General features: G+C 44.4%; 1 protein-coding gene across 8 annotated transcripts in view; it reads right to left on the reverse strand.

Annotated features, from left to right (window-relative positions):
- The window catches only part of HECW1 (HECT, C2 and WW domain containing E3 ubiquitin protein ligase 1), a 188,021-nt gene extending 173,995 nt beyond the window's left edge, over nucleotides 1–14,026 (reverse strand). For 6 of the 8 annotated variants that reach the window (XM_083577563.1, XM_083577558.1, XM_083577562.1 and 3 more), the window contains exon 1: nucleotides 13,743–13,794. In XM_083577563.1, coding sequence (XP_083433689.1) covers nucleotides 13,743–13,772 — 30 coding nt within the window. In that variant the 5' untranslated portion in view covers nucleotides 13,773–13,794. Of the gene's footprint in view, nucleotides 1–13,742 lie in introns of all 8 variants that reach the window. The other 2 variants (XM_083577560.1, XM_083577557.1) reach the window with 2 other exon arrangements.
- Nucleotides 14,027–23,504: the final 9,478 nt, after the last annotated feature.

Here is a 23,504-nt window from a genome sequence, read left to right on the forward strand (position 1 = left end):
GAATGAACTCAGGCTTGCTAGAGAGGTTAAAAGCAACAAAAAAGGCTTTTATGGGTATGTTCGTAGTAAAAGGAAGAACAAAGAAACAGTGGGGTCACTCAGAGGAGAAGATGGTGAAATGCAAACAGGGGACACAGAAAGGGCTGAACTCCTCAATGCCTTCTTTGCCTCAGTCTTCTCCGATAAAGAAAACAATGCCCGACCTGAAGAATTTGGAGCAAATGATTCAGCAGAGGAAACACAGCCCAGAATAACTAAGGAGATAGTACAAGAATACTTGGTTGGTCTAGATGTATTCAAGCCTCCAGGGCCAGATGAACTGCATCCAAGAGTATTAAAAGAACTGGCAGATGTGATCTCAGAACCACTGGCAGTCATCTTTGAGAATTCCTGGAGAACAGGCGAAGTCCCGGCAGACTGGAGGAGGGCAAATGTTGTCCCTATTTTCAAAAAGGGGAAAAGAGAGGACCCAAATAATTACCGCCCAGTCAGTCTGACATCAATACCAGGGAAGATTCTGGAGCAGATCATTAAGCAAACAGTCTGTGAGCACCTAGAAAGGAATGCTGTGATCACCAATAGTCAGCATGGATTTCTGAAAAATAAGTCATGTCAGACAAACCTGATCTCGTTTTTTGACAGAATTACAAGCCTGGTAGATGAAGGGAACGCAGTGGATGTAGCCTACCTTGATTTCAGCAAGGCATTTGACAAGGTGCCCCATGATATTCTTGTAAAGAAGCTGGTAAAATGCGGTCTTGACTATGCTACCACTCAGTGGATTTGTAACTGGCTGACTGACCAAACCCAAAGAGTGCTCATCAATGGTTCCTCTTCATCCTGGAGAAGAGTGACTAGTGGGGTGCCACAGGGTTCTGTCTTGGGCCCGGTCTTATTCAATATCTTTATCAACGACTTGGATGATGGACTTAAGGGCATCCTGATCAAATTTGCAGATGACACCAAACTGGGAGGGGTGGCTAACACCCCAGAGGACAGGATCACACTTCAAAACGACCTTGACAGATTAGAGAACTGGGCCAAAACAAACAAGATGAATTTTAACAGGGAGAAATGTAAAGTATTGCACTTGGGCAAAAAAAAAATGAGAGGCACAAATACAAGATGGGTGACACCTGGCATGAGAGCAGTACATGTGAAAAGGATCTAGGAGTCTTGGTGGACCACAAACTTGACATGAGTGGCAGCTAAAAAAGCCAATGCAATTCTGGGCTGCATCAATAGGAGTATAGCATCTAGATCAAGGGAAGTAATAGTGCCACTGTATTCTGCTCTGGTCAGACCTCACCTGGAGTACTGTGTCCAGTTCTGGGCACCACAGTTCAAGAAGGACACTGACAAACTGGAACGTGTCCAGAGGAGGGCAACCAAAATGGTCAAAGGCCTGGAAACGATGCCTTATGAGGAATGGCTAAGGGAGCTGGGCATGTTTAGCCTGGAGAAGAGGAGGTTAAGGGGTGATATGATAGCCATGTTCAAATATATAAAAGGATGTCACATAGAGGAGGGAGAAAGGTTGTTTTCTGCTGCTCCAGAGAAGCGGACACGGAGCAATGGATCCAAACTACAAGAAAGAAGATTCCACCTAAACATTAGGAAGAACTTCCTGACAGTAAGAGCTGTTCGACAGTGGAATTTGCTGCCAAGGAGTGTGGTGGAGTCTCCTTCTTTGGAGGTCTTTAAGCAGAGGCTAGACAACCATATGTCAGGAGTGCTCTGATGGTGTTTCCTGCTTGGCAAGGGGTTGGACTCGATGGCCCTTGTGGTCTCTTCCAACTCTATGATTCTATGATTCTATGATTCTATGATTCTATGATTCTATGCCCAGTAGTATTTTTCTGGACTGGGAGGTTCTTGTTTCTGTCTTGCAGACTTCCCACTCTGCAGTGCTACCAGGTACTCCACCAGGACTATGGAGTAGGTTCCAGACTACCCTCCCAATTGAGCTGTTCACTTACCGTATTTTTCGCCATATAGGACGCACTTTCCCCCCTCCAAAAACGAAGGGGAAATCTGTGTGCGTCCTATGGGGCGAATGCAGGCTTTCGCTGAAGCTTGGAGAGCAAGAGGGGTCGGAGTTCCCGCAGGGCTCCCTAGGCTGCGGATAGCAGCCTGCTGCACGGAGCGGGGGGCGCACTGAAGCAGAGTGCCCCACGCTTCGGGCAGACACCCGCAGCCTGCTGCACGGAGCGCGGGGAGCGCTGAAGCAGAGCGCCCCGCGCTTTGGGCAGACATCGGGCAGCCCCACAAGCTCGGGGGACAGCGAGGAGGCGCAGCGCCGCCATCCCGCTGTTCCCCGACCTGGTTTGGAGGCTGGCGCTGGGGAGAAACGCGCTTCTCCCCAGCGCCAGCCCCACAAGCTCGGGGGACAGCGTGGAGGCGCAGTGCCACCATCCTGTTGTTCCCTGACCTGGTTTGGATTCCCTGACCAAGTTTTTTGGGGGGGGGATAAAGTAAAAATTGTTTTCCTTTATTCCACCCCCCAAAAAAACTAGGTGCGTCCTATGGGCCGGTGCGTCCTATGGGACGAAAAATACGGTACTTCAATTTCGGCTTCTTGAACCCAGTCTTAGAGTACTGGTTATTTTCAGTTTTGGTCTCATTCACACTGAATGAGTGTTAAATCTCAGGTTGCTTAGCGAGCCCTAGGACTGACATCCAGAGAACCTTTGACAGTACTGGTGGAGTGGAAAAGCATTGCCACCACTGCTTGTCCAGCTCCATCATTCCATGTTCCTCATGCTTAAAATAAGTAGGAATTTAATTCTGCTCCACAGTAAGAAACAGAAAAGGTGCAGAAATGATGGGACTCTAGAAGGAATAGGGTGGGAGGTGGAAGAGTTAGCACCCTCTCCTGCTGTATAAAGCAATTGAGATGGCTCAGTCAATACAGCATGAGACTCTTGATCTCACATTGGGCAAAATATTCCTGAATTGCAGGGGTTGGACATAGATGACCCTCATGGTCGTTTCCAACTCTATGGTTCTACTACATTAGGTAAGAGGTTGCAACCTGGCAATCCTAGTAAGCCCAACATGTGCTTTACTCTTGGATTGTCAACTCATGTCTACATTCAACAGCTTGAGTCGTGGCTTGAGCTGCTGTGTTATCATTATGTGATGGTTATTTTACCATCAACACAAGACCAAAAGCGAAATTAATATAACATTTATCATGCCACTGAGGGCTGAATGTTCTGGGATGGAATGTCATTCTCACCAAGGAAACAAGAGTTCGCTTGTGATTAAGACTTCATATTTCCCTTGCTTGAAATTTGTGGTGTGTGTGTAAGAAAGAGCAAAAGCTCCCAAAACAATGACGACCAGAACAATTGCTTGAAAGCAAGCTTTTTCAGTAAACAAGCAAATAGCTAGGGCTTGTTTTTGCAAGGATGTATTAAAAGAAAATAAATGTCAATTAAAATATTTTAACATCAAAGGCAAATTTCTCTCAAGTTACAGGCAACAAACACTTGAATTTGATTATTAAATTGAAAAAGCTTTAATTAGCCCACGTCAGTTTGCCTTTTAAAAAATGAAAACATCCTATGCTAAATATACCTCTCAAGGTTTATTTTAACAACAGTATTTTATACACACTCATACAAATTAAATACAGTGTCCTTGAATCCATTTCAGATATACACAAAGAACTTGAGCTTTAAAGAAGAAGAAGAAGAAGAAGAAGTCCCACAGGATCACAGATGTCCCACAGATGTACCTAGGAGTACACCTCACTGTACTTGACAGGGCTTACTTCCATGTAAACATGCATGGGATTGCACTGTCACTCTCGTAATATCTCACACATTAGCTAGTCCTAAAGCTGAGTAATGAATATATAGCCACCAAACAGAATTTTTTCCAACCCAGTGCTTTCCACTCTGTGCTCCTAGAAACACTACCTAGGTCTAGGCAACCTGCAACCCAAGGGCCACCCAGCAGTGTAACATGAGTTGCTAGTGCCCAGGGCGGGCAAGCCGCTGACACCACCAGAGCACGCTGTTCCCCCCACTGGAGCCAAATTACTTTCATTAGTAACATGTAGTTAGCCCTTAAAGGTTCACTCACATATGAACACACTTTAGACCACATCACTCAATGCTTAAGGTGATCTTGTGAAGTGATCATATAGCCACAATGAGCCACATTATCATCTTCCTCAATGGTTTTCAAAGTGTGTTTCAAGCAACCCTGTGGTTTCTCAGAAGTTATAGCAGGGGTTCCATAATATGATGATCAGTAACAGCAGACAAACTTCCCAGAAACACAGCTTAGGGCTTGTCATAGAAAGCACAAGTCCAAGCAGTTTTCCATTCGTCCCACACTTTCTAGGCACAGGTCTGAGTGGTTTTGCCTTTGCCCGCCACTTTCCCCTGGAAAACCTGCTCTTTAGCACTAAATCAGAACAAGCAGAAATCAGATTGCTGATTGTTCTGATTCAGCGCTGGGGAAAACGTCAGCGCAAATGGAGGTGTGGGTGAGTCCTTGTTCACCACTATCAACCATCTGCTGCGATGCAAAGGCATGGGGGAGTGTTGGGAGAGTCCCAGGGAACTGCATTCAGTTGCATTTGGGTGTTAAGTCTGCATCTCAAAATACTCCCCGGAATCCTCTGCAATGAACGGGGGTTCTGTGGCAGGAATAAAGGAGGTCCCTAGAAGACAAATGTGAAAAGGGTGTAGTAAAGGAAGAAGGCTTTAAGCTCATGTATCTAGCAAAGTGATTACTCAGAGAAGCAAAGGTTCAGAAGAGACTTCCTTCTCTATAACAGACACTCCAAAAGGGATTGGGCCAATAATAGTGAAGACAAAGCCATTGCTCTAATCTCTCAAAAGAAGGCAAAGTGAAAGCCTCGCATGCACCCCAGCTACTTATGTTCTCTTCCAATGTCTGCTGTTCATATTTTTCTTTTTCCTGAAATAAAAAGAATACTATTACATTTTTTTTGTTTAGGATGGGCAATGCGTGAGGCACTGTGATCATTCACCTCTGTCTTTACTAAAATTCCATTTATATTTCCCAGGGCAACCTTACTCTTGCAATGAGTGAAAGGAAACCTTACTGAAAACTAAAATCCCTTACTTTTCACTTCCTGAGATGTGAAGCAGTCAATATTTTTAGTTCTGTATCTGCTTCTCTCTCTTACCCAAGTAGAAACACAAATCTAAAATCAGAAGTATTTTAGCATTTAGTTAATTTTTCTGTAGTATCTCCCCCCTTTTTTTACGGGTAGGGGGACAGAAATTAGAACTGTCTTAGTATAGTGTCCAAATATACACATTATGTTTTTTGCCTACACATCAAATTAGCAGGCTCTGAAAAGGACTACATCTTACTCTAAGAAAATTATTAATCTATGTTCCCATTGTGTGAGACATAAAGAAAATTCTGTGACCTAGAAATTACTGCATTTATAATGAACTATGTTGCAGATAACTGTGACACTTTGCAATTACCCACTTATTTCCTTCTGTATCAAAGCTATTAACAGAACGGAGAAGGATGCGCCAGCTTCGAGGAAAATCTCAAGGGTGGAATGGCTGAAATAATACAACGTGAAGCAGTGTGTCATCTGCCCTTTAGCACCATTCTGCTTCCAGAAAGCAAAGGAAATTGGTGGATGTGAAGGAATGAAGGCCTGAAACATTTTTTAATGACAGCTACTCAAGGTCTCAATCATCGGGCTATCTTACATTGTATAGTCTAGACCAAAACTACTTAACAGTTCAAAATAAACCTTATTAGCTGCTGCAAGATATGAAAATGGCAAGTAATCATTAAACAACTCACTACTAGACTGGTCAGCAGGTCAACCAAGGGCAGTCAGTCTAGGGTCCAGATCCCGTTCTTCCCTTCTCATTTTCTTCCCTTTCTGATGTCAGACTCATAGATTCATAGCTGGATGAAGCTAAAACTTTGAGACTGGTGTGCTGCTTGTCCTAGGATGGTATGGAAGTTGAGGGTGGGAATTCACCCTTCACAAAGTCAGACAGCAGGGAGTTCATTTTAACAGGCTCTTGCTCCCCTTTAAAAATGTGTATATGTGTGTCTGTGTTGTAAGTAGTCCATGCCCACTACAAAGTGCAAATATATTGAGAAGATAGGAAATCTTAAGTAGGCTGCAAAAGGAAGAACCAATGTGATGTCTTTATTTTCTTACACACTAGAGTAATCTGGAAATAGAAGTAACAATGTCCCCAGCAGGTCCTGCATTCCCTTTTCTTTTTGCTGGCAAATCACTGCCATCTTACCCTTTCATGTTTTTGGCACCCACTGCGAGGGTTTACGCCTTTTATTCACTCACATACCTAGGTGGTAGTGTAAGCATAATCTTCCCATCACCTTGGGGGCACCTGGAGTTGTTCCTATACATCCGCTTCCACCTCATCCCTCTGTCACTCTCAAAGCTGTTTCATCTGGAACAGCCCTACCACAACATGCAAGCTCCAATGTGCACCTTCCTAGCTCCTCCCATAATGTAGCCAGGAGCTGCATTGCAAAAGTCAGTGTTAGACAGGGACAGCATATTAGAGCACTGGAGGTAGCAGGGAAGCAAATGGCTAGGTTGGGGGCTGTGCTGATGCCCTGCCTGTTTCCCAACACTCTTTATCATGTGCCAGTCTCTGGGGGACTTTGTAGGAGGAGAGGACTGTGAGCAGAGTGAGCTCTTGACTTGGGCCCAAGTCTGAATGTAACGGTGCCACTGCCTGGTATGGGAAAGGAACATCGTCCAGTTATGAGAAGACAAAAACTCCAATGCAAATCCTCATTATTACATATTTTACATGGCTGTTTATTTGTATATATTTTAAAATTTGTTCCTGAGAGAAGTGGACCCAGTGCCAACTAACAGTCCCCTCCCCCAGTTGCTAACCAAATGCAAGGAAAGTGTGTGGACAGGGTGGGAAGGGACATTGCAGTAGTCCACTTTAAGAATGGAGCAGGTTAAGGTGTGCAAAAAACCAACAATCCTCCATCCTCTTCTCAGAGTGGTCCTCTGTGCTGAATAGCACTGTCTCCACTTTCATTCAAGGTGGTGATGAAGCAAATACAAAAACTCCATCTTTCATTGCAGCAACTCTTGCCAGTTGATTATTTGCCTTTATAGCAGATTGGCAAAATCAGACACTTCTCTCAGGAACAAATACATTGTCCAAGTGCATTATGTCCTAACCACAGAAAGGTTACAAAACTCTAAGAATGACTCATAAAACCATTACTTAGCCTCTTGGACACTATGTATTCAGTATGAGGGAGGGGAGGAGGAGACGACCTATGTTTCATCTTAGATTTACATTGAACATTCTTCCTGTTCACTTTGACTCACAATTTGTTTGTGTGAAGAAGAAGAAGAGTTTGGATTTGATATCCCCCTTTATCACTACCCGAAGGAGTCTCAAAGTGGCTAACAATCTCCTTTCCCTTCCTCCCCCACAACAAACACTCTGTGAGGTGAGTGGGGCTGAGAGACTTCAAAGAAGTGTGACTGGCCCAAGGTTACCCAGCAGCTGCTTGCGGAGGAGCAGAGACGCGAACCCGGTTCCCCAGATTATGAGTCCACCGTTCTTAACCACTTCACCACACTGAAGCTTTGTTTAATGGGGAAAATGGCATCCTAGTATGTCCTCCAGCATATTAATTCCTCCTTATATTGGTTTTAACACTGTAGGAAAATGTGGTCTGCTAATGAATTCTGAAAACTTCAAAAACAAACAAACATACATGCATATACATTCTTTGATAAGGACAAAGGGAAAGTAATAGTTTTCACCTTCCTATTTTAACTGGTTAGGGTTCAATTATTCAGTCAAGAATAATTATAAGAAGCACATATTTGAAAGATCTACAAATCCCATAAGCACCAGCATTCCAAACATTCCCAGGTGCATCCAGTAAATGTATGTGCGACGGCTCCTCTCGCTTGTAAAGAGGCAGATCAGAGGTGGGGAATCTCCGACCAGCATGCCTAATGAGGGCCACCAGGCCTCCCCATTTGGCCCATTTGGGTCAAGTCATGCTCACCAGCCCAGCTGTAGAGTTGGAAGGTTCTACACTTAGGCAGGAAGAACCAGCTTCACAAATATAAGATGGGGGGCACTTGGCTTAACATGAGTCAACAGTATGATGCAGCAGCAAAAGAAGCTCATGCTATTCTAGGCTGCATCAACAGAAGTATAATATCCAGATCAAGGAAAGTAATAGTACCACTCTGTTCTGCCTGGAGCCCTGTGTCCCATTCTGGGCACCACAGTTTAAGGATACTAACAAGCTGGAATGTAACACTGATTATTATTATATCCACTGATGGTGGTGGTGGTGGTAGTGGTGGTGATATATTTATTTGTACTTCACTTTGAGGGACTTGAGGTAGTGTACAGATAAAATAGGAACAGCTAAAAACATAGGAAAAACCCTCACTCATTAAAAAAAAAATTAAACATGTATAGAATGAAAACTCTCTCTCTCTCTCTGTGTGTGTGTGTGTTTTCTATTAAAAACACACAGATAATTACAATAAAAACAGCATGTTTCCCAAACCTGTTGGAATAAGGTGGTCTTCAACTGGTGGCAGAAGCACAACAAGGAGGGAATCAGTATAACTTCTCTAGGGAAGAAGTTCCAAAGTCTGGAAGCAGCCACTGAGAAGGCCCTCACCCACATCCCTCACCCACATCCCCACCAAGCAGGCCTGTGAGGGCAGCAGGACCGAGAAAAGGGCCTCCCCTCAAGATCTCAGAACCTAGGCAGGTTCATATGAGGTAATGCTGTCTTTCAGATAGCATTGGGTCTTTCAAATAACACCATTATTATTATTATTATTATTATTATTATTATTATTATTACTTACAGATGAGCTGAGATTTAAGAAGGGCAAGTGTAAGAAATAAAAGAAAGGGGAAAATCATGATGGACAAATATACACAAGTAGCCAACACTTGCCGGGATAAGGCCAAGTGGACCAAAGCTTAGAATGAACTCAGGCTTGCAAGAGAGGTTAATAATAATAATAATAATAATAATAATAATAATAATAGATTTATTGAGCTATGTTTGAAGCAAAAGGAAGAACAAACAAGTAGTAGGTCCTTTGTGTGGAGAAGATAGAAATGCTATTGTATAACAGAGAGAGGGCAGAACAGCTCAAAACCTCCTTTGCCTCTGTCTTAACCCGAAAGGAAAGCAATGCCCAACCCGGTGATAACGTAGTAAATGTTGTAAGGAGAGAGCTGCAGCCCAAGATAGGAAAAGAGGTGGTATAGGAGCACCTAGCTACTTTAAATGATTCACATCTCCAGGGCCTCAGGAGCTGTACCCAAGGGTACTAAAGGAGCAGATTACACCAAGCTAGAAGGGGTAGCTAAGGCTACAGAAGACAGAATTGGGATTCAATATGACCTTAACAGATTGGAGAACTGTCCCCAAATTGACAACATGAATTTCAATAGGGACAAATGTTTTAACAAACAAAATCTTCTACTCCTTGTTTTTTTGTTCCATTAATGCCTTGACAAATTGCATATGGCATAGACGAGAGAACTGAGATATTAATGGGCGCAAAGACTATTATTGAAAAGGCCACAGAAACACATTGTAACATAACAGAAATAGCAAGAGAATATCTATAACATCAGCCTATAACAAAAAAATAGTGCTAAGATTAATAAAATATGTGGCAAATCCATATACTTGTGACAGCGAGATATTTGCTATGTTGAGAGAAAACTCTATTATATGGGATAGCAGCGTTAGCAAGTTTTCTTTAAAATAATGCACTTAGCTTACAAAAAAAAAGCACACATAAAATCTGATGGGGATGTCCTGACTTACAATTCAAACACCCAAATCCTAGCCGTACTTACCTTGAAATAAATCTCATTAATTCCAGTGCAACTTATTATAAGTAAATACGCTTAGGATTCCAGCCTCAGTCTGGTTTAGAATACAGATAGGCAACTGGCTCAATCCACTTCCCTGAGGGCATCCAAAGCATCATCCAACACAGACCCTACTCCAAAAAAGACCTCCTTATATTATGCACCTCACCCATTTTCCCCATCATGAGCTGAGACACACACAAATGGCTCTTTAACACCCTCCACATAGTTTCAGCGGCAACAGAAGCTTTGGCAGAGTTTTCCCATTACACATGTCAGATCTAATCCCCTTATGATAGCCAAGATACAGGCAAATAATATGTGTGAGCAGCTCTCCATCAAAGTCTCTTCTTTTTGCTGCTTGCAAAGAGGAGCTGAAGCCGGTAAAAAGCCACCTGTCTGCACTTCGACATGGGCCACAGGAGTAAGAAATGAATGACACCAAGGTTGCTGGCCTCCTAGACCTTGTTCAGTTCAAAAGGTGGCCCTTGTTAAAAAAAATTGTTGCTGATCAGCAATTTAGGATTTGTGGAGCACAAAATAACCCTGCCTTGGCACTATAAGAGCCACAGCATCATAATCAGGCAGCTGACTGAAGCAGTCACACTTTGTTTACCCTGAGGCCAGGCAAAGGGCTTGAAGGGAAAAGAAGAAACGTGGTGGATTCTTCGGATGTAATTATGCATTCCTGAATCTAGCACAGTTGATCTTAAACACTTTGTAGGAATGCTTTCCAAATCAATTTGTCTGCTGAGGAACATCTCAGAATGCAGAGGATTCTGGGGCAAATTCTGAGGTCATCATAGTCATCATCATGCCGCCCATCTGACTGGGTTGCCCCAGCACCAACACTTTGAATTATGCTCAGAAACGTACTGGGAGCCAATGCAGGTATTTTAGGACCAGTGTTATATGGCCCCAGCAGCTGCTCTTGGTCCCCACTCTGGCAGCCACATTCTGGAACAGTTGTAGTTTCTGAATCACCTTCAAACGTAGCACCATGAAATCAGTATGTCTAGAGTACTGGCCAGGTCTGATGAGTTTCACTATCACCCTACATGTGTCCAAATCCTGGTGGTGTAGAACCCACAAGCAGGTCAGGAGGGTCTAAGTCCAGCAGGTAGTCTGGGAAGGAAAAAGATAAGGATTCCTGAAAACAACAGTGGCTGTTTTCAGAACCCTGGACAGAACCCAAAGAGCAGCCTGGCATGTTCTAAAAAGACCTTGGTCTCAACTGAGCTCTTACTACTTTTTCTTGGCAGTGAGAGGTCAAATAATAAGGGCTCACCAGCCCCGTTTCCTCCCTCTCTCCTCTCCCAACCTTATACTGTATACAACACAAATGTCTCACATCAAATGTAACTGATCTGCGGGGGGGGGGGGATCCACAACCTGAAAAAAGACAATGCACATACTTTTGTAACCTAAGAAAATCTTTAATAAAAATTATTTTTTAAAAAAACAACCCTGAGCCCTTATTACACTTCCTGAGTCTAACTAGCTCTCTCAAGCAGCAGCATCCCCTTAAAGTGACAGTCCTCTAGCCTGACGTCTCTGTCACATCTGCAGGGCCTCAGGCTGGGCACACTGCCTGTACTGGATAGCAGGTTTGATGGAAAGGGAGGCCCTGGAGCTCAGGGAGGGGGTTCTCTGGCTGTTGGACACAAAGTAGGCAGTGAGGCCCAGAGACCCAGAGTCAGCACCACTTTCACCTTGCCCTCTGGGTCCACTTATGGGACACAAATCATAGGAAACGTTCGTGAGAAAATGAAAACTGAACACGGTATTTAGTGGTGTCTTTTGTAATATTCACATGTTTAATGAAAAAGCTATGACAGACCTTGAGAGAATTAACTGTACCCATAAGCATCACCGAAGAAGAAAGCAATGCCTTTGCAGTGTGTGAGAGCATTTCAAAGCACTGCATTATATATAAAGTCCAAATAAATCATTTCATTTACCAAACTTTCCAGGCTATGATTAGCACCAGTCTGCATCAAATAGCTGTTGTTTTTTTAAAAATGAAATGTGTCTTCTCAATCAACTATTCATTTAAAAGACATAATAAAAAGGAAAGGAAAATGACTAGATGTTCTCTTTGGAAACTCAGACAGCTTGTTTCAAACTAGATTTCTTTGGTGGCTTTTCAAACCATTGCCAGGATTTTAACTAAAATGTACCACTTACTGAGTATAATTCTATTCAGAATAGTAATAAAAATAGTACCACACTTTTTAGAAATAATTGTGTGTGTATTTCTGAGGAAACTGAAAAGACAAGTATAGACTGCAGCCAAGACATACTGTACTGTACTCTATTTCTTTACAAACACACACACAGCAGAAAAATGATAATCCCTTCTTAGTGGAAAATCCAAATTTTCAAATGACTCCCCAAGCTAAAATGAATTACTGTAATAACCAGAATCCTCATATGTTCGCTGTTCAACAAAGGCACAGCTGACCACCTGCTATGTTGCATCTTACAGACAGCAGTTTCCCCATTTCTCAAATGCTGTTCTCTTTTGACCAGGGATGTGCCCCACTGAATCATATGACAGATTACTAAAAACACAGCGAAGGGGCAAGGGGAGCAAGGGAAAGGGTTCTCCTTCTAGCTTGAGTGACTGCTGTACCGCGTCTCTGTGCTTCTGCTGAGTGCAGCATGACAGGGGTGCCTCTGCAGTTCTACAGAGGAAGGATGTCAACAGCCAGACCCAAGCCAAATAATTAATTGCTTTAATTTGAGGATATACCACACATGGCTGAAATGGGCAAACTGAAACGCAGGAGGCTATGTGTTTGTGTGTGCACTTGCGCTATGCAGCTAGAGAAGGATTATTATTTTAAAAGCTGCATTATTCATGGTTGCATCACTGATCTTAAACCCTCAACCGCATATGACAACAAAACAGAAAAGGTCCTTAGCATGAGTCAATGAAACGTGCCTTTCTTTAACTTGAAAGGAGGCAAGGAGACAGCAAAGGAAAGCAAACAACTTGTCATTAAAGAATTTGCTGCATTGAGTTAGAGGCTGTTGTAAGCAAAATAAATCAGAGAGAAATTTTTTTTAGCTCAATACAGGATTACAGAAACCCTGTCAAACTAATGTGAACTACAGATAGCACAAGGCTACCCACCTTTGTCCCTTATTTTCTTGCTAGTACCGACAGGCCAATTGATATACGCACCAAACCAAACCTAGATGCTGAATCCAGAGAAAACATGCACATCCCCTTTCCCCATCCTCCCAGCCACAGAACTCTCATCCTGCATAGCGGATGGGCTTCCAATTCCCTTCACAACCCGGCAAAAGGAAGGGGGAATGTGTGCCCAGTCTAGAGATGCTCAGACTGTATCGTACACATAAACACAACCCTGTCCCCTCCCCCCCCCATTCAGTCATGTGCCAGCGGGTGAGTAAAAACTACACATTCGCTGTCACTCTGCACCCATCCATTGTCTGCACCCCTTCCTTAAAAGAAGAAATACATCTCTGCAAGGAATGAAAGAAAGCAGGCTGGGCAGGGGGGGAATCTATCTATCCGGTGTGTGTAGCTGGATAATGCCTGGTCCATTAGTCCAACTCACTAGGCTGAAGGCCCCTTCCAGTTCCTCCTAACAGGCACCCAGATTCCTTTCTTACTCTACTTGACAGGAGGTCACACGCCTTTCCCCTCCCGCCCCAGCCGAGCTGGCCCCAAAGCCCCAGCAGGAGAGAAGCCTGGCCGGAGGGGGACCACAAGGGCGCCTCGACCCCAACAAGACCCGGAGACTTGGACGCCCAAAGCCCAAGCCAGGCTTCCTGGGATGCTGGCCGAGGAGGGGGGGGGCGGCGCCTTACCTGGAGAAAGCGGGGCTGCGTGCAGAGCATGCTCTTCGGCCGAGGCGGCGGCAGCGGCACCTTCAGTCCCCTCGCGCGCGGCTCATGGCCAGGCGCCCGGCGGCTCCGCGCTGCAGTCTGGGCGCGCCCGGCCTTCTCCCTCGCCCCGGCCCCGCACCTTCGCCCCGGCGCCTCCGCCTCCTCCCTCGCCGCGGCGCTCGAGAGGCAAGTCCCCGCGCCGAGGCGGCGGCACCGGCAGCAGCCCCGCGCAGGTCCAGGGAGCGGAATACGGCAGCAAAGCGGACGCCTCCGCGGCTCCCCCCCCGCCCCGCCCTCTCGGGTACCAGGCAAGAGGCAGCCAATCCGGAGCGTCGCCCGGCGGCTCGCTTCGCGCCAGCGGGGCGCCCCCCCCCCGTCCCCGCTCCTCCTCCCCGCGCCCCCCCCCCGCCCACGCACGCCGGACGGGACCCCAGGCTGCTGCTGCTGCTCCTGCGAGGGGAGAGGAGGGCGGCAGGGCGGCCCGCGTGCGCCTCCCCGGCCCTTTCCCCGACGGCCTCTCCTTTTCCTCCTCCGCGCTCGTGGCGCAGATGCACGCACTCCGCAAAGGGACCCGGAGCATCTCGCGCAACCTCGCCGCCTGTGCTTTTGTTAAGGGCCGTTCATTCATTCATTCGTTCGTTCGTTTTGGTAAATCGTTTTGATTTATTTTAAACAAAGGGGAGAGAACAGTGCGAACCGTACAGGCACTGTAAATAATAATACAGTAATAATAATAATAATAATAATGCAATAACAACAAATTTGGCACAAAGATCAAACGCAGAATTGCATAATAACCAATGCCAGGCCCTGGTTAGCTTAGAAATAGATGTGGGAGAAATAGCTGGAGGGAGGCGGAGGGAGATGGGGTGAACATGGTATTAAAACACAAGACGCAAAGCAAAGGCTGTGAAGGCACTGACAGGGAGTGTTTATTACATTTTCAAGAAGTTTAAGTTAGAATTGAAGAGGGAGGAAAACAGATAAGATAGCATTGCATTGGTTTATTGAATCACCCGTAAACTATAATATGCTGGATGAGCAGCCAAGTTACATGCATCATCATTAACATGTTTAATAAAACAGTACCAGATTAAATAGAATGTTTTATTATACCATGCAACAAGATTGGCTCCTACTAGATCTTTCCAAAATATAGCCCTTATGGCTGTAGCAGCAGTCAGTTTGCAGTGAGAAGGTAAATCTTTGGTATCTGAGATGTCAAATAGGGCCAAGTGAGGAGATGGACCAAGTGTTCAGCCTTTTTAGGGACATTTATGCTGGTGGCAAAAATTAGCTTAGAGCTTGCTTTATTTTGTTTTTGTTGCTACAGAGTTGTTTCTGCAGTACTTCCTTTTAAAAGTGACACTCTGGCAACCTGGTTTCTCTCTCAATCACTGGCGTGTGGGGAATCCCTCCGGTGACTCCACAGTGAGGAAAGGGGCTCTGTCCTTCCTCAGGGACACTTTCATCAACTCTTCACATATTTCAGCTGAGTCCAAGCACTGAGAATAGATTTAAGGCCTGAGCCCTGACATAAATGAAGCCCTGAGTTTGTTCTTCTCCCTTCTCCTTGTAGGTTTACTGTCTGCAGGGTGGGTCCATCCAAAGTTAAGTGGGAGGCAGTTAAGAATTCATAGGGTTTGATTTGGCTGAAGTTAGTTGAAGTTGTGATCCGTTTTAATCAATGTGCTATGTCTGGATCCAACCAATAGACACTGACTTAGGATATAATTTCAGGCATCTACGGAAGTGGATATAATTGAAGGATATAATTTCAGGCATCTAGCCGAGGGAAATGTATGTCACAATAAGGCTGCAGTGCTGTGTACACTTACCTAGACTTAAGTCCCACTTAGAGTGGGGCTTACGTCTTAGTAGGCTTTTATAGGATTGGACTGTAAGTGTGTCTTTTAGGTGCTACAGGATTTTTATTGTTTTATTGCAGGTGGGATTTAACTTCATATTCCACTTGTAATTAAGACTTGATGACACACTTTTCTCCAATAAAGCAGCATGGGAAAGGAATGGTTGGGAACAAAAAAGCATCAAGGGAAGAATAGACTTACAGTAATTCTTTTCTTGCTCACCACTTCTCTTCTTGAACCTCATTCCCCCCCTCCCCCAAAAATGTCCCACCCCAAGGTGAGAAGCAGTTTTTCTGCTGCAAATCACCCCCCCTTTATAGCAAAGAAACAGGCTCTTGTCCTTTTATTACACAAGTGTCATAATCTTTTGTTAGAATTGAATACATCAGCTGCTTCTAGTTGTATCCAAGACTGCAAACATAAACATGGTTACTCTAGATCTTTGAAATCAATTGATCTTCTAAGCACATTTGTTGAGTACAGTGGTACCTCAGGTTACATACGCTTCAGGTTACAGACTCCGCTAACCCAGAAATAGTACCTCAGGTTAAGAACTTTGCTTCAGGATGAGAACAGAAATCGTGCGACGGCAGCAGGAGGCACCATTAGCTAAAGTGGTACCTCAGGTTAAGAACTGTTTCAGGTTAAGAATGGACCTCCAGAATGAATTAAGTTCTTAATCCGAGGTACCACTGTACTGGAATGGGTGGAAGGGATGTTGGAACTAGTTTTATCTAAGATGGGTTTAAAAAAAAAATCTACAGCACAAATCCATCCATATACTGGCATTTCTCTTTGAATAATTTTCACTTTGGAATCATTTATTGTTAAGATAATGTATCCTCACATATTTCTTAAAACTCCTGTGTTAATAGTTCTTCATGCATAAATGGTTGCTACTGACATATGAAAGATATAGTTCAATGGATCTAAACATTAACCAACTATCTTCCAATAAAGAAAATATTTCATATTTATGTTTTGTCTTCACCTCCCACAGATTTTGCAGTACTGCTGTACCTCATTAAATGATGTGAGGGGGGTGTCTAGCTTCAATGAATACAAATCTGGTGGGAGATTCCCCCCCCCCCCCCCCGCTTCCCTCCAGTTTTCAGCTCCCCTCCCTGAAGTGGAGCATGGACCTTTCTATTTTCAGATTCACAATGTGACTTTAAATGCCTTGTATAAAAAGTAAAAGGGATGGGTTTTTTAGGTCAAAGATTTCCCAACATTTTGATAAAAATCTGTGTTATGCTTTTTTCTGCCAAAAGGCAGCAGGAACCTTATAAACATGCCTCAGTGGATTGAGCTTGCTGCTTTTGCTTGGAACAAGGAAGAAGGTAGAATAAGAGATGAATCCCTGTTCTATGAAGACCACATGCCTACCCACCATAACATTTTGCAAGCCATATCAACTATTTCAATACAAACTTCAACTCAAACATATGCATAAAGTTTGGACCCAACCCTAAGCACATGTTGAATCCTTTCCCTGACTGCACATATCTGATACTAGAGGGACTCTGCCCCCCCTTCCCACGTGGGTTTGCTCTTCTTCACATGCTCTCACACTACATTGGATACACACGCATTCACCACACACAAACAGACCAGACATCTCTCTCCCCCACACACTTTACATGTCCACAGTCACACATAAATATGTACCTTCTACTTCTCACTCATAAATACATTCAGTACTTCCTCTCCTCACTCTCTAAGAGGATCTCTTTCTCCCCACCCCACTGATCCTTCTCTCCTTTTCTCTCTCTACCCAAGACCATCTCCTCACCCACAGATCCATCTCTATCTCTCTCTCTCTTTCCATCTCCATCTCTTGCCTTCTCCCACCACAGCCCTTTCTCTTTATCCAAGAGCATCTCTTTCTCCCACCCTCACAGATCCATTTCTCCACCTCACTAAAAGGTAAAGGGACCCCTGACCATTAGGTCCAGTCGTGACCGACTCTGGGGTTGCGGCGCTCATCTCGCTTTATTGGCCGAGGGAGCCGTCGTACAGCTTCCAGGTCATGTGGCCAGCATGACTAAGCCACTTATGGCGAACCAGAGCACCGCACGGAAACGCCGTTTACCTTCCCGCCGGAGCGATACCTATTTGTCTACTTGCACTTTGATGTGCTTTCGAACTGCTAGGTTGGCAGGAGCAGGGACCGAGCAACGGGAGCTCACCCCGTCACGGGGATTTGAACTGCCGACCTTCTGATCGGCAAGTCCTAGGCTCTGTGGTTTAACCCACAGTGCCACCCGCATCCCTCTCCACCTCACTACCCAATAGTATATTTTTCTCCCTCTCATCTCACAGATTTCCCTCTCTCTCTGTACCCAGGAGCTTTTATTCCCCCCAGCAGAACAGTTCTCTCTCTACCCAGGATAATCTCTCCCCACCATCACACATCCTCCTCGACCTCTCTTATCTGTTCAAGGACCTTGCAAAGGCCTACAACCATGAAGTAACAGGCTAAGCGATCCCACTGCTTTTAGCTCCTACCCCCAACTTTCAAATAAAAGCTTTCAGGGCCTGCAAAAGGGCCATGAAGGAGTTAGAAAACACACAGAGAAAAGGGGGTGGGGTGAAACATGCAGGACTTTTTAGTACTTTGGAAAGAGTCCCCACCCCTTTTTTTAGAACCTCAGAAAGCAGTGTGATGACAATATAGTGCAAATATAGTATAGGCATATATATCAGATAAAATCTTTCCCTCGGTTTTTGCAGGCACAATATCCCCTCTGCTGCCTCCCACAAACCCTTTGTTCTTGAGTTTATAACCTTAAACCTGAAAATCAATACAATGCACACAGTTCAGCAACAGAATTTCCCTCTTTCTTTCCTTGCAGTTTATATTGGTTCTGGGCCTCTCAGTTTTAGTGGTGAAAGAGATGATTTATTAAGTCTCTGGTATTTTACTGATATAGAGTGGATCACGAGAGATCCCACCAATTTCAGCTCCTTTCTCCCAGTGTAGCACTGTGACTTATGTGATTTTCAGACAGTCAATACTGACTCTCTCCCAGTCCTTTATTTCAGTGCCATTAATTTTCTTCTCCCACACAAAGAGACCTCTCTGAAACAGCAGTCTAGGAAGGTCCTGCTACCGCTTTCACAGCTGTACTTTGCTCCCTTGGGAGAATGCACCGCCACTCACCCTCTTTTCTATCCAATTGTGGATGTTGCTGTTCTCTACTCACCGCATTGCTTTCTCCACAAGATGTTGTCATTTTTGAACAAAAGAAATGTCGGGATCTCCCAATAGAAACAGGAAGGAGTTAAGTTATATGTTGCAAACCAAAGCTAATTGTCTGCACAAAGGTACGATAGATTTCGCATGAGGACTGGCTCATTCATAAATCAAGTGACCAAATATAATGGGAAAGGACTGCCACTGGAGACTGGACTTGCAGTACATGGAAACCATCTGCTGCAGAAAAAGTGGGTAGTATGTATGTATCTTCTTGGTGAAAGAGAAAAGGCCATCCATTTTGTAAAGCCCTAGCAGGATCCTGTGAGGTCTCCTGGACAGGGACATCTGCAGTCATGTACCAGGATGGGGTGGCAGAGGTGTTTATTCCAGGCAACAGCAAGGGTGAAAGATGGTTATGAAGGATCTTATAACACAACATTGTCGTGTAATGTTTTCTCATCTCATCGAAAGTGCACTGGAGTAATGTACTCAACATCACACGATTAACCTGGTTCCCATAATGTGTGTGCTGTAGAAAGAGGTCTGCACATGTCAGAACATATGAATAATAATAGGTCCAGCATGCCCACATATTTGTCTGTGTCTGTATCCTAAATCCTGTGTCCTGACAGAGCCAGTCCACCAAAGATGTGGGGTGAGGCAGCTGCCTCCTGTGGCATCAAGGAGGAGGGCGAAGAGAAAACCATAGGGTCATAGCATCATATAATTGTAGAGTTGGAAGGGACACCAAGCATCATACGCTGCTTTCTTTGGCGAGATTGTACAGTGATTTTTCTTCCTCCCTTGCCCACCCATGGCCTTGCTTGCTTGCTCCCCCCCACCCCCCGCAACCTGCTCCTTACTAAAGGATTCATTAATTACTTTAGTTACTGCACTGTTAAGGGATACTTTGCATCATGTTGGGGTCTTTTAGCCCTGCCCCTATCCTTGCATGTACAAGGTTTCAAATTCCTTCATTTTGCTGGTGATAACTGATCCCAATGCCATTTAACAAAAACCCTAAAACTTAAAAGGTTGGCTGGGATGAAACAACTCAGAACGCTGGTTCTATTTCAGAAGTGGCAGGTTAGATGAGGAAGTTTACCAGATCTTACAAACTTCTTTGTGGTCAGCTAAGGCCCCTAACATGTAAAACATGTTAAATTAAATGATAAACAAAGCTGAAGGAGAAACAAATAAACTTGTGTTATAGAGTGTAAACAAGTGCATGCGAATAAATTGGAGTGTTTCAAGCAAAGAACTGGGACACAAATTTCACACTTACTGACTGCAGATATTCAGTCAAAACTGTTCAAAGGTTCAAGTGTCACTCTCTTTGACATGGTACACAGGCAAAATAGATATTCTAAGCACATACCATTGACATTTAGGGTGATATGCCCATCGAATATTGTCACAGAATCTATATTTCCTAACTCACCCCCAGGTACCTCGAGTTCAGAAGAGAGAATAAATTGTACTTAGTAAACACATTTCTAATATATTCTGGTTAAATATTTTACTCTGGTTGCAAATTTTGCATTTTATTTTGCAAAGTTTAGACGTTTTTGAATGGCAGGATTAACCCAGTTTAAATATGGGCATGTTAGAGATGTTATGGAGACACAGTCCATCCCCAAGAGTAGGAAGTATCGTGATGTCGTGGCATTCAGTCCTTGGAGGCTACAGATAAGTATGGAAAGCATATCTGCAACAACAATAAGCACTTCTTCGCACATTCAATAAATGCTTATTCCCACATTTCTCATGATGTCACATAGCATTAAACATTTATGAAGACAGAAGGAGGAAATTGAGGTTATCCAATGCTCAGTAAATTTCTTATGGCTCCGAAATGCAAAGAATGGATGAGAAGGACGAAACACTGCATTTATCATGTTGGAAATGAAAATAAAATGCAGCTTATATATTTTTTGTTTCCCTGAACTGTAAATAATACAATGTGAGGAGCATATATCATCTCCTTGTTTCATTCTATATAGTGTTTGGCTGCATGGGTGCAATATCAGAGTGCTAAATTATGACAGCCTGTACCCCATCTTGATCAAATTAATTCCAGCCCCAGGGCTACAGTAATTTGCATAGCCTAGTTTTAAAAATGGCTTTCTATGTGAAAATGCACCAGTTTTACATTTCCCTCTCTTGAGTCTCTTTCCCTCCAACTTCCTTTTGTTTCTGAGATGCCTACCTATGCACTGGAGAACGGACAGAGGTTAGCAATTACCATACTTGGCAGCAAGCTCATTTCCATTTGCATAAAATATTAATCTATGTGGGTAAACATGTCCCCATATTTTCTATCTTAAGCTACTATAGGACCATAAAAAGCTGCTATAAATACAACAACTGCTTTTTATAAACAAGGTTCACTGTAAGTGGGAGCAGAGGAGAAATCCAAGGCGTGTGTCTAAACATTATAATCTCCACCTCAGTTCAAAGGACCTTCTTGACGCCAAAGCACCCACAGCATCCCTGATCAAGCACAGTTCTCCAGGCACTTCAAAGGCTGGTGCGGAATCATGTGCTCTTTATGGGTGTAGAACTGCTTCTTCAATTTTTAAAAATGAAAAGCAGCTTTGAGAGGGGAGGATTTATAGCTGAAAATATTTGCCTTGTTTGTTTTGTTTGTTTGTTTTGTATACTGGTCTTCAGCCAAAGATCACAGGTACTTGAGCTTTTGTGGTCCCGAGCAATTTAGGGCTTTATAGGTCAAAACCGGCAATTTGAATTGGGCCCGGAAACTAATTGGCAGCCAGTGCAGTCAGGTCAGGATCTGTGTAATGTGCTCAAACTGTCTTGCCCCGTGAGAAACCTGGCGGCCAAATTCTGCACCAGCTGAAGTTTCCAAGCTGTCTTCAGAGGCAGCCCTAAGTGTAACACATTGCAGTAATCTAACCTAGAGATTACCAGAGCATAGAGTTAGGTTATCCTTGCCCTGAGGGGGGTGCAGGTGGGACGCCAGCTGAAGCGGATGGAAGGCACTCCTTGCTACTGAGGCCCCTTGAGGCTCAACTAACAGCAAAGGTTTCAGAATCACCCTCAAGTCACATCCTTCAGAGGGAGTGTAACTCCATCATGAGCAGGCCACCTGCCATCCATCTGGTTTAGGTAATCTAACAGTGCCTCAGCCTTATCTGGATTGAGCTTCAGTTTGTTGGCTCTCATCCAGTCCATTACCAAGTCCAGCACCTCCAGACGATGTAATTCAAAATTTTGGAGAACCCCACTCAGTGGTTTCACACAGATGTTAAACAGCGTAGGGGATAAAATTGAACCCTGAAGAACCCCACATTGAAGGTTCCACCTGGCCAAAGACCTCCTCCCACACATCACCTTCTGGAAGCAACTGCCCAAATAAGACTGAAACCACTGCAAAATGGTGCCACCCACCCCTAACTCAGACAGCCACTCCAGAAGGATACAATGGTCAATGGTAAGGTGGTGTAATGAAGCACCTCTCTTTGGGAAGGGTGTGGCTCAGAGACCAGGGGCAGTGGCGGGGGCTGCCTGGAGGACTCCCAAGGAGAGGGGAGAGGAGAGAAGGCTGATGGAACACATCACAAGAAAGGGTGTTTGAAAAGGGGTGAGGGGCTGCCAGATCTGCAGGCAAGGGGTGACATAACTGGGCTTCTGAGGCTTGGAGTGTGTTTCCCCACAGGGGAGCTGCAGAAAGAATGTAATTGGTCAAGGGAGCCATGGACTCAGAAAGGTTGAAAACCTCTGCATTACACCTTTAATGGAGCTGAAGTCTAATGCTGGAAGTGACAGGGCATGGGTGTGGAATACACATGCTGATTCCACAGAGAAGAAGAAGAATTTTATTATTTATACCCTGCCCATCTGGCTGGGTTTCCTCAGCCACTCCAAGAGTCCACTGCATCTGGCAATTTGGTTTTAAAATGCAGAAAATGCACGGAAATGCAAGCCAGAAAAAGTCCCTCTATCCCTGGTCTAGACCCTCATGGAAAATCTGCCACTTGTAGCCTCCATTGCAGTGACACAATCATCTATCTGCCTTATACCAAATCAGACTATGGCTGCATACACACCATCATGTAAAGCCAGAGGCAGGTTTAGAGCAGTGTAACTAGTTTCCCCACACTGGGCACCGAGCCTAGGGTGTTCTGCATAGTGTCACCCTGATGATGTGGTGAACGGAGCAGAACAGAAGACAAGGAGGGGGCACACTGAATTTTGGCCTCATACAGGGTGCTGCTGAAATTTGAAATACCAAAGTCTGCCTCTGTTTAAACTACATGATTTCCCTCCAAGAACCCTGGAACCCTAGTTTGTTAAAGGTGCTTGGAATTGTTGCACTGTGGGAGGGTGGGGGAAGTACAGTTGCCAGGATTATGCTACATGGTGGTAGCCATGTGCTTTAAATTTGGGTGTGCGCACAGCCTGTCCATCTAGTCCAGCATTGTCTGTTCTGACTGGCAGTTGCTATCCAGGTTTTCAGACAGAGAAGAGTCTTTCCACAACATCTCGTCTTATTTTTGACTGTAAATGAATCTTGAACCGACTGTATTACTAAGAGCTTTCAGGAGGAGATGCAGACCACAGAAAGGCTATGGAACTCTAACCGGCTTGCACACTTCTCGAACATAACTGGCAGACTTACTCTAAGAATTACTGAAAATCTAAGGGGTAATGATC

This window comes from Podarcis filfolensis (genome assembly GCF_964270895.1).
Source record: "Podarcis filfolensis genome assembly, chromosome: 12".
NCBI classification, from domain to species: domain Eukaryota; kingdom Metazoa; phylum Chordata; class Lepidosauria; order Squamata; family Lacertidae; genus Podarcis; species Podarcis filfolensis.